Below are 12431 nucleotides of genomic sequence, written 5' to 3' on the forward strand. Positions count from 1 at the left end.
AGGTACAGAGGCATAAGGCAACATGGACCATTCAAAATACTTCAAATTCTTACTTGGAAGCTGGAGAGGGGGCCAGAATCAGGAAATGAAAAGGGAGAGAATGATAGAAGCCAAATAATGCAATGCTGAGTGAGCTAGATTTATAAGCCTGAACCTTATCCAGAAAGATAATACCCCTAATCCTTCAAAAGCTTAAAAAGGATTTAAATTAAGCAGGGAAGTAATATAACTGTATTTTCCTTTTTAAAAGATGTATTTGGCTTTAGTATACAGTAAGGCTAATGCAATAATCCTGAATTCAGGAGGCAACATCAGTAATGAAAAAGAGGGAAAGATCTGGGAGACAAAAGGAGAAAGAATTTGTCGAATTTAGAGACTAATTGGAAGAGAGAGTGAAATGAGAACAAAGAGTCTAAACTGACTTGGTGACTATGTGGATAATGGTACCAGAGCAGACAAGACAAGATAGGGTCTAAAGTGGTAGGGGGTAGGGAGGAGTGATGAATTCATTTGAAATTATCTTTGGCATTATATTTTCTTCATATTTTCTGAAGAGACTCTGTAAAATATAAGTCATATATAAAATATATAACAAATAAAAAATAAATCTCCTGTATTTGACCTAAGGTTTATTATAGCTAGTATATTCATTTTAATTATTTAATTAACTAACATTTTCTGATTTTCATAAAGTTATGTTGGGAAGGGAAATATATGAACACCCCAAGTCTCTTTTATAAAACTGAACATGAATATTTAAGTTTTCTTATCCTCTCAAGATAGTTTCTTGCAGCAAGCTGATATATAAATAAGGCAGTTCTTTTAAAAAGAGTCTGCAAATGAGACTTACATTCATTATGAAATTGTTGTATTATCATATGTAAGTAAATACATCAAAACGTGACATGTACACTTTCATTTTATAATATTCATATAGCAGCAACATGAGTTATGCATAGTTTATGCAAAGCATTTCTTTTTAAGTTTAGAAAATCTAAACCTCTAGAAAATGAAAAGATAAAAAATGTACTTCTGAGTAGTCAGGTCTGTAACTTAATCCCTCTAACTATTAACAAGGAACTTTATAATTAATTTATGTATGGACAAACACATCTTCAGCTTCATTAGTCATATGTCGTTATATTCTATGACAAAAAAGGATACACTTCTCTTTGCTTACTATGGATAAACTGTGGCATGTGAGGGGAAGAACTTGCCTGCAGGGACTCAACAATTCAAGGGAAGAACCAGAAGTAAGTAGTACTCTGAGTCTTAGAGCTGACTAATAAGCCACTCAGCTTCCCACAGCCAGCTCCTCAGAGCTCTACAGATAGACTAATAAACTCAAGTCAACAAAACAAAATGCTCACAAATCTAATTCCGTAACTAACACCCTAAGGATAAGCAGGTCACCCTGCTCCTGACCAGGACTAGAGTACTCACTTTCTTTGCGAACTTCCTCAAGTACAGTAGTAAGCTCTTCCTTTAAAACTGTGGCTTCCTGGGCAATCTTCTCTCCCTTGTCTAATAAATTCCAAGTTGCTTCCTCCACAGAAGCTAGAAGGACTCTGGCTCTTTTTGAACGTCCTTTTTTCCTGTTAGAAGGATTCTGGGGACAATTTACAAGTGTAGTAACCTAAAATTGGAAAAACACAAGCCACTCATTAGACAAACTGTGAAAACACAGTCCTGGGACATCACAGCCCAAAACAAAAGGAAGTATTTCATAGTAACACGATTTATTCCCAGTACTATTGGTACACCCTCATAAGTCAAGTCAATGAACCAAGACCAATATTATCAGCCACTATGGAATTTTCAACTAAAGATAAAAAGGAACGAAGGAAGGAGGTAGGAAGGGAGAGAGAAAGGGCAGGAAGAAGGAAGAGCCACAGAGATTGAAACTTACCAAGTTTTACTGTGGAAACAATGCAATATATATATTATATATGTATGTATAAATATTCATATATAATAATTATTTATATCACTTTGTAGCCAGCAATCTGTATTAAGAAAGAGGCAAAATCGGGGCGCCTGGGTGGCGCGGTCGGTTAAGCGTCCGACTTCAGCCAGGTCACGATCTCGCGGTCCGGGAGTTCGAGCCCCGCGTCAGGCTCTGGGCTGATGGCTCAGAGCCTGGAGCCTGTTTCCGATTCTGTGTCTCACTCTCTCTCTGCCCCTCCCCCGTTCATGCTCTGTCTCTCTCTGTCCCCAAAAAAATAAACGTTGAAAAAATTAAAAAAAAAAAAAAAGAGGCAAAATAATCATAATTAAGTCAGTAAAGCATCAGTCTATTTAGGCTGAGAATAGACATTATTAATGTTGAGAGGACACAGAACCACTCTGAAATATAAAACACTGGTTATCTCAGGGGGACCAAATTCAAATAATTACATAACCTCTCTTACCTGTCCCATACTGTCTCCCCTAATTCAGTAGGCCTCTCAAACAGGTCTTACCCAAAGTCACCTATCAAGAGGCCTTTCTTGACTACCCCATCCCCACCCTCTCTCACTCTATCCCTTCATCCCACTTTATATTTCCTCAAAACACTTACAGGGCCTGACTTTTTTTGTTTATATGTTAATTTCATGCTTCTAATAATAAAAAGTAAATTCCATGAAAGCAAAAAATGTGTCTTTTCTCCAGCACCCAGAACAATACACAAAGTAAGTGCTCAATAAATATTTGTTATATAAATGGCTTAAAGAATGGGGTCATTGAAAAGAAGGGCTTTTTTTTAAAAAAAGTTTAATTAAATTCAAGTTAGTTAACATACAGTGTAGTATTGGTTTTAGGAGTAGAATTTAGTGATTCATCACTTACATATAACACCCAGTGCTCATCCCAACAAGTGCCCTCCTTAATGCCCATCGCCCATTTGCCCCTTCCCCCCAACCACCTCCCTTCCAGTAACCCTCAGTGTGTTCTCTGTATTTAAGAAGCTCTTATGTTTTGCCTCTCTCTCCACCTCTGTTTTTATCTTATTTTATTTTTCCTTCCCTTCCCCTATGTTCATCTGTTTTGTTTCTAAATTTCACAGTGAGTGAAATCATATATTTGTCTTTCTCTGACTTATTTCACTTGGCATAATACACTCTAGTCCCACTCACGTTGTTGCAAATGGCAAGATTTCATTCTTTTTGGTCACCAAGTAATATTCCATTCTATACATATATATATACCACATCTTCTTTATCCATTCATTAGTCAATGGATATTTAGGCTCTTTCCATAATATGGCTATTGGTGATAACGCTGCTATAAACATTGCCGTGCATGTGTCCCTCTGAATCAGCATTTTTGTATCCTTTTGGATAAATACCTAACAGTGCAATTGCTGGGTTGTAGGGTAGTTCTATTTTTAATTTTTTGAGGAACCTCCATACTATTTTCCAGAGTGGCTATCCCAATTTGCATTCCCACCAACAATGCAAAAGTGTTCCCCTTCCTCCGCATCCTCACCAACATCTGTTGTTTCCTGAGTTGTTAATTTTAGCCATTCTGACAGGTGTGAGGTGGTGTCTCATTGTGGTTAGAGATAGAAATTAAGCAACTGTATTTGGAAGCAAAACCTCATACAAAATTACATTGTAAAAAATACCCATTTCTTAATTAAGCCTTGGATACCAATAATAAATCTATTTAACATTTTTATAAGCAAAGCTGGAAGATCCCCATTGTAGATGAAGGAAAAAAACACGTCTTTTCAGTATTTAAAATAGAAGACCTGGGGGTATCTGGGTGGCTCAGTCGGTTAAGCATAGGACTTCAGCTCAGGTCATGATCTCATGGCACAGGGGTTTGAGCCCCACGTTGGGCTCTGTGCTGACAGCTCAGAGTCTGAAGCCTGCTTAAGATTCTGTCTCCCTCTCTCTCTGCCCCTCCCCCACTCGTGCTCTGTCTCTCTTGCTCTCAAAAATAAATAAACATTAAAAAAATTTTAAATAAGTAAAATAAATTAGAAGACCTGAAATTCCTGTGGAAAACTAGAATCCTGCATATCATCAAATAGTCAAGGCTTAAAACAATCATGCACCACATCTTTGAGAACAGACTATACATAACCTTCCTGTTCTGCAGCCCCTAAAGGTTTGGCTTGTTTATTGCTTATGGAGCATGACATATCTGTTTATTTATTATGTCTGGACACAGTTTTTTAGCTAGGAACTGAGAAAGAACTTACAAGCTATGGGGGAAATACGTAGATGAAAATAATTTTTGTCTGCCCTTTCAATTCTCCTCCATCCAATAGACCTATTGCTATATTCTAATTTGCTTTATTCTCATGTCTACAACCCAGAGTGCAGTGCCTTTGTTTCCTCTCTTGGAAAATGAGATCATGTTACCTATAAGACTGTGTGAAGGTTAAATACGTAAAATGTCTTGTAAAATGCATAACATGACTCAAATATTGGTTGATATTTAATGTACATTTTCTAGTCCATTCCTCACATGGATATAGAAAATCTATTATGGGATCCTAGTCAGAGGTGTTCTCTTGGGGCTACCCTCATCTTGCTCTAAGGGGGTCCCGTGTGCTAAATGTGATGAAGTCAGTTAACAAAGCACCTCCTATATGCTTTGCAAGCAGCCAAATAGGGCCACATGTCTTTATCATGCATAGATGATAAAGATGATAATATGCCTGAATTATTACATGGATTTTCACATACTCCAAAACACAAATATCTCACTACTGTCAGCCTAATTTATACATCAAGAATTAAAAGATATTCGTCCAGATTAAGACAAATTATAGCACCTAGTTTAAATCTTTGTGTAAAATGAAGAGTAAGTATCATTGTCTAAATGTTCCTTCAGAATGTATTTTAAGTGCCACAATTCACAACGCTTCCCACTGAACATTCCTCTATTATTGTTCAGATCCTCCCTGCGCCAAATGTTTTCCACAGAATAGCCTGAGCTTTGAAATTAAAATGAGCATTCCAGAAATGCTTTGTTCCTTATAATAAATGCCAAAGAACTGTGAAAAGAACATTGTATAAGAACATTGTGCTTCCATCAAAATAAATGCAATTGCAACCTGCAAGCTATCCACATTTACCAATCATTTATACCTATGTCTTCTTCTGAAATACCCCAACATAGTTATATAACACTGATTAAATTAAAGTCAAGTGACACTTTCAATGATTCACTTTATTTCAGAGAGTAAAGATGGCTTGGTAATCCTGGGGGGGGGGGAGTGGATAAAGAAAATGAAATCTTTTTTTTTTTTTAAACTAACTTATCTTACAGGATCTAACCAACTTCCTTCAGTAACTGTGACTCAGGATGACAGATGACTCTCACTAAAAGTTGTGAGTGCATTAGTGCATTTGTTATTTGAAAAAGTCTCCCATCTCTTGAAGGAGTATCAGTAAAAATTAGTTTTCAGGTTATTCTATAAAATAATTCCTGTTTCCCATTTTCTTTTTCAGTCAAAATCAGTTATATTTTTATAGGCAACACAAAAACTTTAGTTGGAACTTACAGCAAAGATGATTGTAATGTAAATCCTAGCTTATGTCTTATTAACCTTTCTTTTTGTCACTAGTTTACAACTCTCCCCATTCTTCCTTTCTGTGACCTTAGGTGGTCCCTCTCAAACAAAAAAGCTTTGGCTCTCCAAGCTCTCTGAGAGCTTGGGTTCACTTGCTTTTCTTCAGTATGTAAATCTGAGCTAGGTTACAGACACACCTTCATACATACATGTGGGAATTGAGCTCACCAGGTATATATTTAATGTTTTGTAATACCTATATACTAAAACTTATAGTACCAAAAAAAGGGTTTTCTAATCTTTCCTAATTCTGGTATGTTTCTCTGGGTGCTCCAAAGATACTGAAAATTACATTGAGATGCTTAGTGAACCAAGCCATCAACTGTCATTATATATAGAGCAACACTAGTGCATAATAGGAGCATTGCAGAATATGATGAGGTTTAATTTACTTTGATGTGTTGCATTAGTGCAACAATGGCTTTAGTACTTCAGATCCTAGCTTTGTAGAAAATCTTCTCTAAATGCCCACTTGCTTTAATACATTTATATTCTATAACCATGTTCTTTCCTAATCTATTTTTTTAATTCTACTATCATTGTAGTATAAAAAGGCCATGTTAACAGCCATCTCTTTTCTTGTTTGTTAGCTAAAACACTTTGAATTTTAACCTTCTTCCAATAGCTTCAAGGGCTACTTTTGCTTCCTTGAGTTAATTTTAATGTGTGAAATAAAATAGAAGACACTTAAACCATGTTAATTAGCTAAAAATTTCAAACAGAGTTCTGAAAGAAAGTAAAGGTTAAAAATATAAAATTGTTGTATACAATTGTCTATAGTAAAACCAGTGATCTTTTAAAGAAAAAGATATCATCTACTCTTGGGAAGGAGAGGATCCCTTCTTCAAGTTACCGGTAATTTCAACTGTTCTTTATTTCTTACCAAAAACAACCTTCACCATGTTAACAAAAGCACTGTGGAGGACTGAAGTATTGGAAATCCAGCAAATGTATACCACTCAACTGGCATTTAACATTACCCCTAAACCAACTACAATCTTCTTTTAGATCATCTCCGCCAATAAACACTTATTGAGCACATATTATGTTCAAAACAATACCCCAGACATTTAGAAAATAAAGATGAGTAAGCTCCAGTATGGTGATGAGAGATACACAACTAGATGCAATATAACAGGCAGAATGTAACTGCTTAGGCTTACAAACAAAAAAAGAGAGTGCTGAAGAGATTGCAAACATTCACAAGGATTAAGTAGGGCTTCCAAGAAGAGCCTTTAAGAACAGACAGTTTTCTACCAGGACAGATGGCGGGTAAGAAAGCCAAGTAAAGGGAACCAGGTACAAAGGTACTGTGGGGTAAAAACAAGTCCTCCTCCATCTGTATTTCTTACCTCAGTGACTAGTACTTCTAAACTGAGGCAGAAATCCAGAGGCCATCTGGGATATTCCCTCCCTCTTACCTCCTCTCTAGGTACTTTAAACTGTCTCTTTAAAAGCTTTAGTTTCTGGCACATCCTCTTCAACCCAGGACCACTGCTTCTCATAGCTGCTCTCTGGATTACTGCCCTACCCTACATTCCCTCCAAGCTATCCTCTGTGAAACAGAAACATGGCCTCAATTTCTAGTCTATCTTCTGCTATCCTGTCTTCTACTCTATCATTACAAGAAGTATATCCATCAATTCTGGCCCTCATCACATCTCCATACCCATCCCACACTTCCATAGCGCCATCTCTCTGCAACGCAAATCTGAAATACTTGTACCAGCTTAAAACTCTCCAATGGTTCCTGACTGCCCATAAGATAAGTGTCCAAAGCATGGTTTGGATAAAGTCTAAAGTATGGCCTATGAGGTAATTTATGATCTCATCTCTGACTAAATGTTCACTCTCATTTTCTACTTGTGGAGTTTGCCACAAACTACTTATTAGGCCCAGAAAAAGAAATGTTTGGCATCCTCAACCTGGAATATCACCCTCCCCACACAGCCTCTTGTATGTACCTCTCACACCACTCATTACAGCATTTTGTAATTAGCTGTTATTACCATCTCCCTAGCTTTACCATGAACTCGATAAGGGCAGGGACCATGTTTGATTCATCCTGAAAACCCAGAGCTAGCACACTGAAAATAATAAGTGATGATTTACTTAATGAAAAGATGAATGAAACTCTAGATTTTAGAGAAGAGCCATAATGTTGAGTGATTTCTTCAGTTATAAAGACAGCTGGTAGCTAAGCCAAAATTAAATTTTAATTATCAGTGATACAACTTAGTTTTCATCAAAAGGAATTCCTTAATGAAGGATATTCTGTCATTTCCCATGTCTACTATCATAGGAAGGCAAGTCTCCATTCCTATAGTTTATCTGAAGTCTGATCAGTTCAGAGTGATCTAGAATCAAGTATATATTTATATTCAGTCTTGTCTTTTTGTAGCCAAAAAAAAAAAAAAAGACAGCTTACATCACTCATTTTCAAACTATAAGTAAAAAAAGCAGGCACATTATTTTTATTACTGATTTTCACTTTTTAACCCTTATATTAGTTTGCCATGTCTGCCTATAGACCTTCTCTAGAGTGGGTGACTTAAACAACAAAAACTTATTTTCTCACAGTTCTGGAGACTGGAAGTCCAATATCAAAGTGTCAACAGGGTCAGTTTCTTCTAAGGCCTCTCTCATTGGCTTGCAAATAACTACATTCTCACTGTGACATGGTTTTTCTCTGTGTGCATGCACCCCTGGTATCTCTCTCTCTGCACATCCTAATCTCCTATTATCAGGACACCAGTCATACTGGATTAGGGCCCACCCTAAAGACCTCATTTTAACTTAATTACCACTTTAAAGGCCCTATCTCCAAATACAGTCACAATCTGTGGTGCTAAAGACTAGGACTTCACCATTTGAATTTGAGAGGGATACAATTCAGCCTATAACAATCCTCACCACTAATGACACAGAAAGTATAAAACAACCATCATCTTTTAAAATATAATTTAGAGTTCTATTTGCTTGTTAGATTAACAACACTGCTAGCCAAGCTATTACTTGGAGCTATTGAGGGATGATATAACAAAACACATGTAGATAGATCCCTCTCCAATTCTACCAGCCTTCTGGGCCATGCAGATGGCATAACAAAGCAAAGAGATTTACATGTCAAATACAAACAGCTGTAGCTAAATGTTCTAATCCAGAAAGTACACTTATTCCTGGAAAAAATGTGAACTTAAACACAACCAGGAAAAGACCACACGCTGACACTAATATCAAATGTTAGTTTCTTCCAGTTTTTACTTAGCTACTTGGCACCCAAAAACAAACAAAAACAAAAAACAAAAAACAAAAAAACAAATCTAGACCCCACATTTCATTTATTCAAAAAATATTGGTGCACCTGCACTTCACCGAAGGACATGTCAGTGACCCTCCTCCTACTGAGAAGAGACAGAGAAAAAACAAATATATACATAACTGTGTAACATAATACTGAGTATTGATATGTGCTATGAAAAAAGTAAAGAGGGGAAGAGAATAGATATGTGATGAGGAAGGGCTGGTTAGATGTGGTATCTTAGGAGGTCTCTCTGATCAGGTAAAAAGGACTCCAAGGAAGTAGGGGAGTAAGACGTTTGAATATTTGGAGGAAAATATTCCAAACAGAGGAAACAGCAAGTACAAAGGTTCCAAAACAGAAGCTTGATTAGTTTGTTCCAGGAGCAGCAGGAAGGCCAGAGTACCTACAGTAGAGTGAGGTGAGAACATAAGAGATGAAGTCAGGCTGGCATTGAGGCACCAAGTTGTACAGGCCTTGTAGATAACCATCAACACTAGAAATTCTATTCTTGTGATCAGGAGCTACTGAAGGTTTTAGAACAGGAAAGGAACAAGATCTGACCTAAAATTTAAAAGGAACCATTCTGGCTACTCAAGAGAATAGACTGGGGATTAGACAGGGATCAAGGAAGAGGGGTGAGAAATGGAAGACAGAAAAAGTTAGGAGACTGTTGCAGTAGCCCAAGAAACCACATTGGCTTGTTCCAGGGAACATTGGTGGAGTTGTTGAGAAGTGGAAGAATTATGGTAATTCTGGTGAGTCAACAAGGTTTGCTGATAGATTGAATGTGGGTTATTAAAGAAACAAGAATGACTCTATGGTATATGGCCTAATCAGTTGGGTATATGGAGGTAATATTTACTTAAGGAGACATAAAAAGGAAGAAGATCAAGAGTTGAACTTTAGGCATGTTAAGATTGCCTATTAGAGTTTCTAAGTTAGAGACTAGTATACAATTCAGGAGTTGAGAAAGATAAGAGCTGGAAATATGTTTCTTATAGCTTACATTCTCATTGTAATTATTCATATATCAATGGTTTACTGGTCTTACTAAAATTTCAAAGATGTTTGAGAACAGTATTTTTTTGAAATCATGAGACTGGATGATATTTCCCAAAAACAAAGTAGAGCTGAGAAGTTACATGACTGAGCTCTAGGCACCCCAACCTTTATAGATAGTATCTTTAGGCAACCCAACCATTAACCTATTAATCGTAGGATATGTAGCTTTTGCCATTTTGAATGTGACTATTATTTAGAAAAGATACTAGTCGAGGCACCTGGGTGGCTCAGTCAGTTAGGCCTCTAACTCTTGATTTTGGTTCAAGTCATGATCTCATGTTGTGAGATAAAGCCCCGGGTCAGGCTCCACAAGTATGGAGCCTGCTTGGAATTCTCCTCTCACTCTCCCTCTACCCCCTCCCCTGCTTTTTCTTTCTCTCTCTCTTTCTCTCTCTCTCTCTCTCTAATTAATTAATTAATTAATTAAAAGATACTTGTTTTACACAGAGCAATAATTCAGACACAAATTTAGGCTTTGGTAAAATGTAATCTTAATCATTCTCCAAATAAATGTTTCCAAAAATGTGGTGAAAAACCATCAAAATACTGAATTGAGCGAACTAAGGGGAAATTATATTCATGTTGTTATTTATAGATAAAGCAAGCATTAATCTTTCTGATGAATCAATAACCAGTAGTTTATAGTGAAGTAGTGATTCAAAGAGGTGCTAAGCAAAAAAAAAAAAAAAAAAAAGGACAATTATTTTCCATCAATAACCACTAACTGCTTGAAGGAAATAAAATAAGTGAACAATCCAATCAAGACCAACCTGGCCCTAAAATAAAGAATGGGTTTTCTTAACATGTATCAGTTAAGTTGTGTTCACATGGTCCACCCAGTCCATCATTCCACCTCTAGGAGTGATTGATGATGGGGTATGGTTATGACCCCTAATTCTGTGTCTCAGCTTTGTTTAATAAACATTTATAACCCTATCAACAACAAAGTTGAATAAATTATGTCATATGTTTTGCCAACACATTCTTATGAAACTTTACTACATTTTACTCCCACTATCTGTTGTCAGATTCTTCCTTCCCCATCTTCCCTAGACCATGAGACTTACTGCTTTTCTCTTCAAACACAAAACTTCTTATTGAAAATATCCAGGGGAAATATACCTGCTAATCATGTCTGAATAAGAGACAACAAACAATAGGAAAGACCATAGTGATTTGATTTGTAGAGCTCGATGGTCAAAATTCTAAAGCAATGCAAATGTGGTTTGACTAGAGACCATAAGTGATATAAATGTTGATGTTCATTTTAAAATTGATTACGCACAGCAAAGGAAGCCATCAACAAAATGAAAAGACAACCTACTAAATGGAAGAAAATATTTGCAAATCATATATCTAATAAGGGGTTAATATCCAAAATAAATAAAGAACTCCTACAACTCAACAGCAAAAAAACAACTCAATTAAAAATGGGCAGAGGACCTAAACATATACTTTCCCAAAAAAAGACATACAGATAACCAACAGCTACATGAAAAGGTGCTCAATGTCACTAATTATCAGAGTAATGCAAATCAAAACCACAATGAGGTATCACCTCACACATGTTAGAATCATCATTATCAAAAAGATAGGAAATAGTAAGCTTTGGTGAGGACGTGAAAAAAGGGAATTTCTGTGCAATGTTGGTGGAAATATGAATGATGCAGCCACTAGGGAAAACAATATGGAGGTTCCTCAAAAAATTAAAAACACAACAACTATATGACTCAGCAATTCAGCTTCTGGGCATTTGTTAGAAGAAAATGAAAACACTAACTCAGAAAAATACACGCATCCCATGTTCACTGCAGCAGTACTTACAACAGCCAAGATATGGAAACAACCTAAGTGCCCAATGACCAATGAATGGATAAAGAAAATGTGGTATACATATACAGTGGAATATTATTCAGCCATAAAAAATAAAATTTTGACATTTGTAACAATATGGATGGAACCAGAGGGCAATATTGTAAGAGAAATAAGTCAGACAAAGACAAATACCATATGATCTCACTTACATGTGGAATCTAAAAACTAAACAAAAACAAAAAAACAAAAACAGTTCACAGATACAGAGAACACACTGGTGGTTGTCAGAGGCAGGGAGGCAGAAGGTTAGGTGAAATGGGTAAAAGGGGTCAAAAGGTACAAACTCTCAGTTATAAAATAAGTAAGCGCTACAGAGATACAACGTACAGCATGTTGACTATAGTTAATAATACTGTACTGCGTATTTGAAAGTTGCTGAGGGGTGCCCGGGTGGCTCAGTTGATTAAGCGTCCAACTTTATCTCAGGTCATGCTCTCAAGGCTGCTGAGTTTGAGCTCCCTGTTGGGCTCTATGCTGACAGCTCAGAGTCTGGAACCTGCTTCAGATTCTTTGTCTCCCTCTCTCTCTCTGCCCCTCCCCCACTCATGCTCTGTCTCTCTGTCTCGCAATAACTAATAAACGTTTAAAAATAAAAGGAAGAAGGTTGCTGAGAGAGTAGAT

At 36.6% G+C, this 12431-nt stretch overlaps 1 protein-coding gene across 4 annotated transcripts in view; it reads right to left on the minus strand.

The window, feature by feature from the left end:
- The window catches only part of CTNNA3 (catenin alpha 3), a 1783011-nt gene that overhangs the window by 1649706 nt on the left and 120874 nt on the right, over window positions 1-12431 (minus strand). For all 4 annotated transcript variants that reach the window (XM_045040980.1, XM_023240490.2, XM_045040981.1 and 1 more), the window contains one exon: window positions 1444-1636. In XM_045040980.1, coding sequence (XP_044896915.1) covers window positions 1444-1636 — 193 coding nt within the window. The remainder of the gene's footprint in view (window positions 1-1443; window positions 1637-12431) is intronic.

Source organism: Felis catus, chromosome D2, assembly GCF_018350175.1.
Source record: "Felis catus isolate Fca126 chromosome D2, F.catus_Fca126_mat1.0, whole genome shotgun sequence".
Classification (NCBI taxonomy): Eukaryota; Metazoa; Chordata; class Mammalia; order Carnivora; family Felidae; genus Felis; species Felis catus.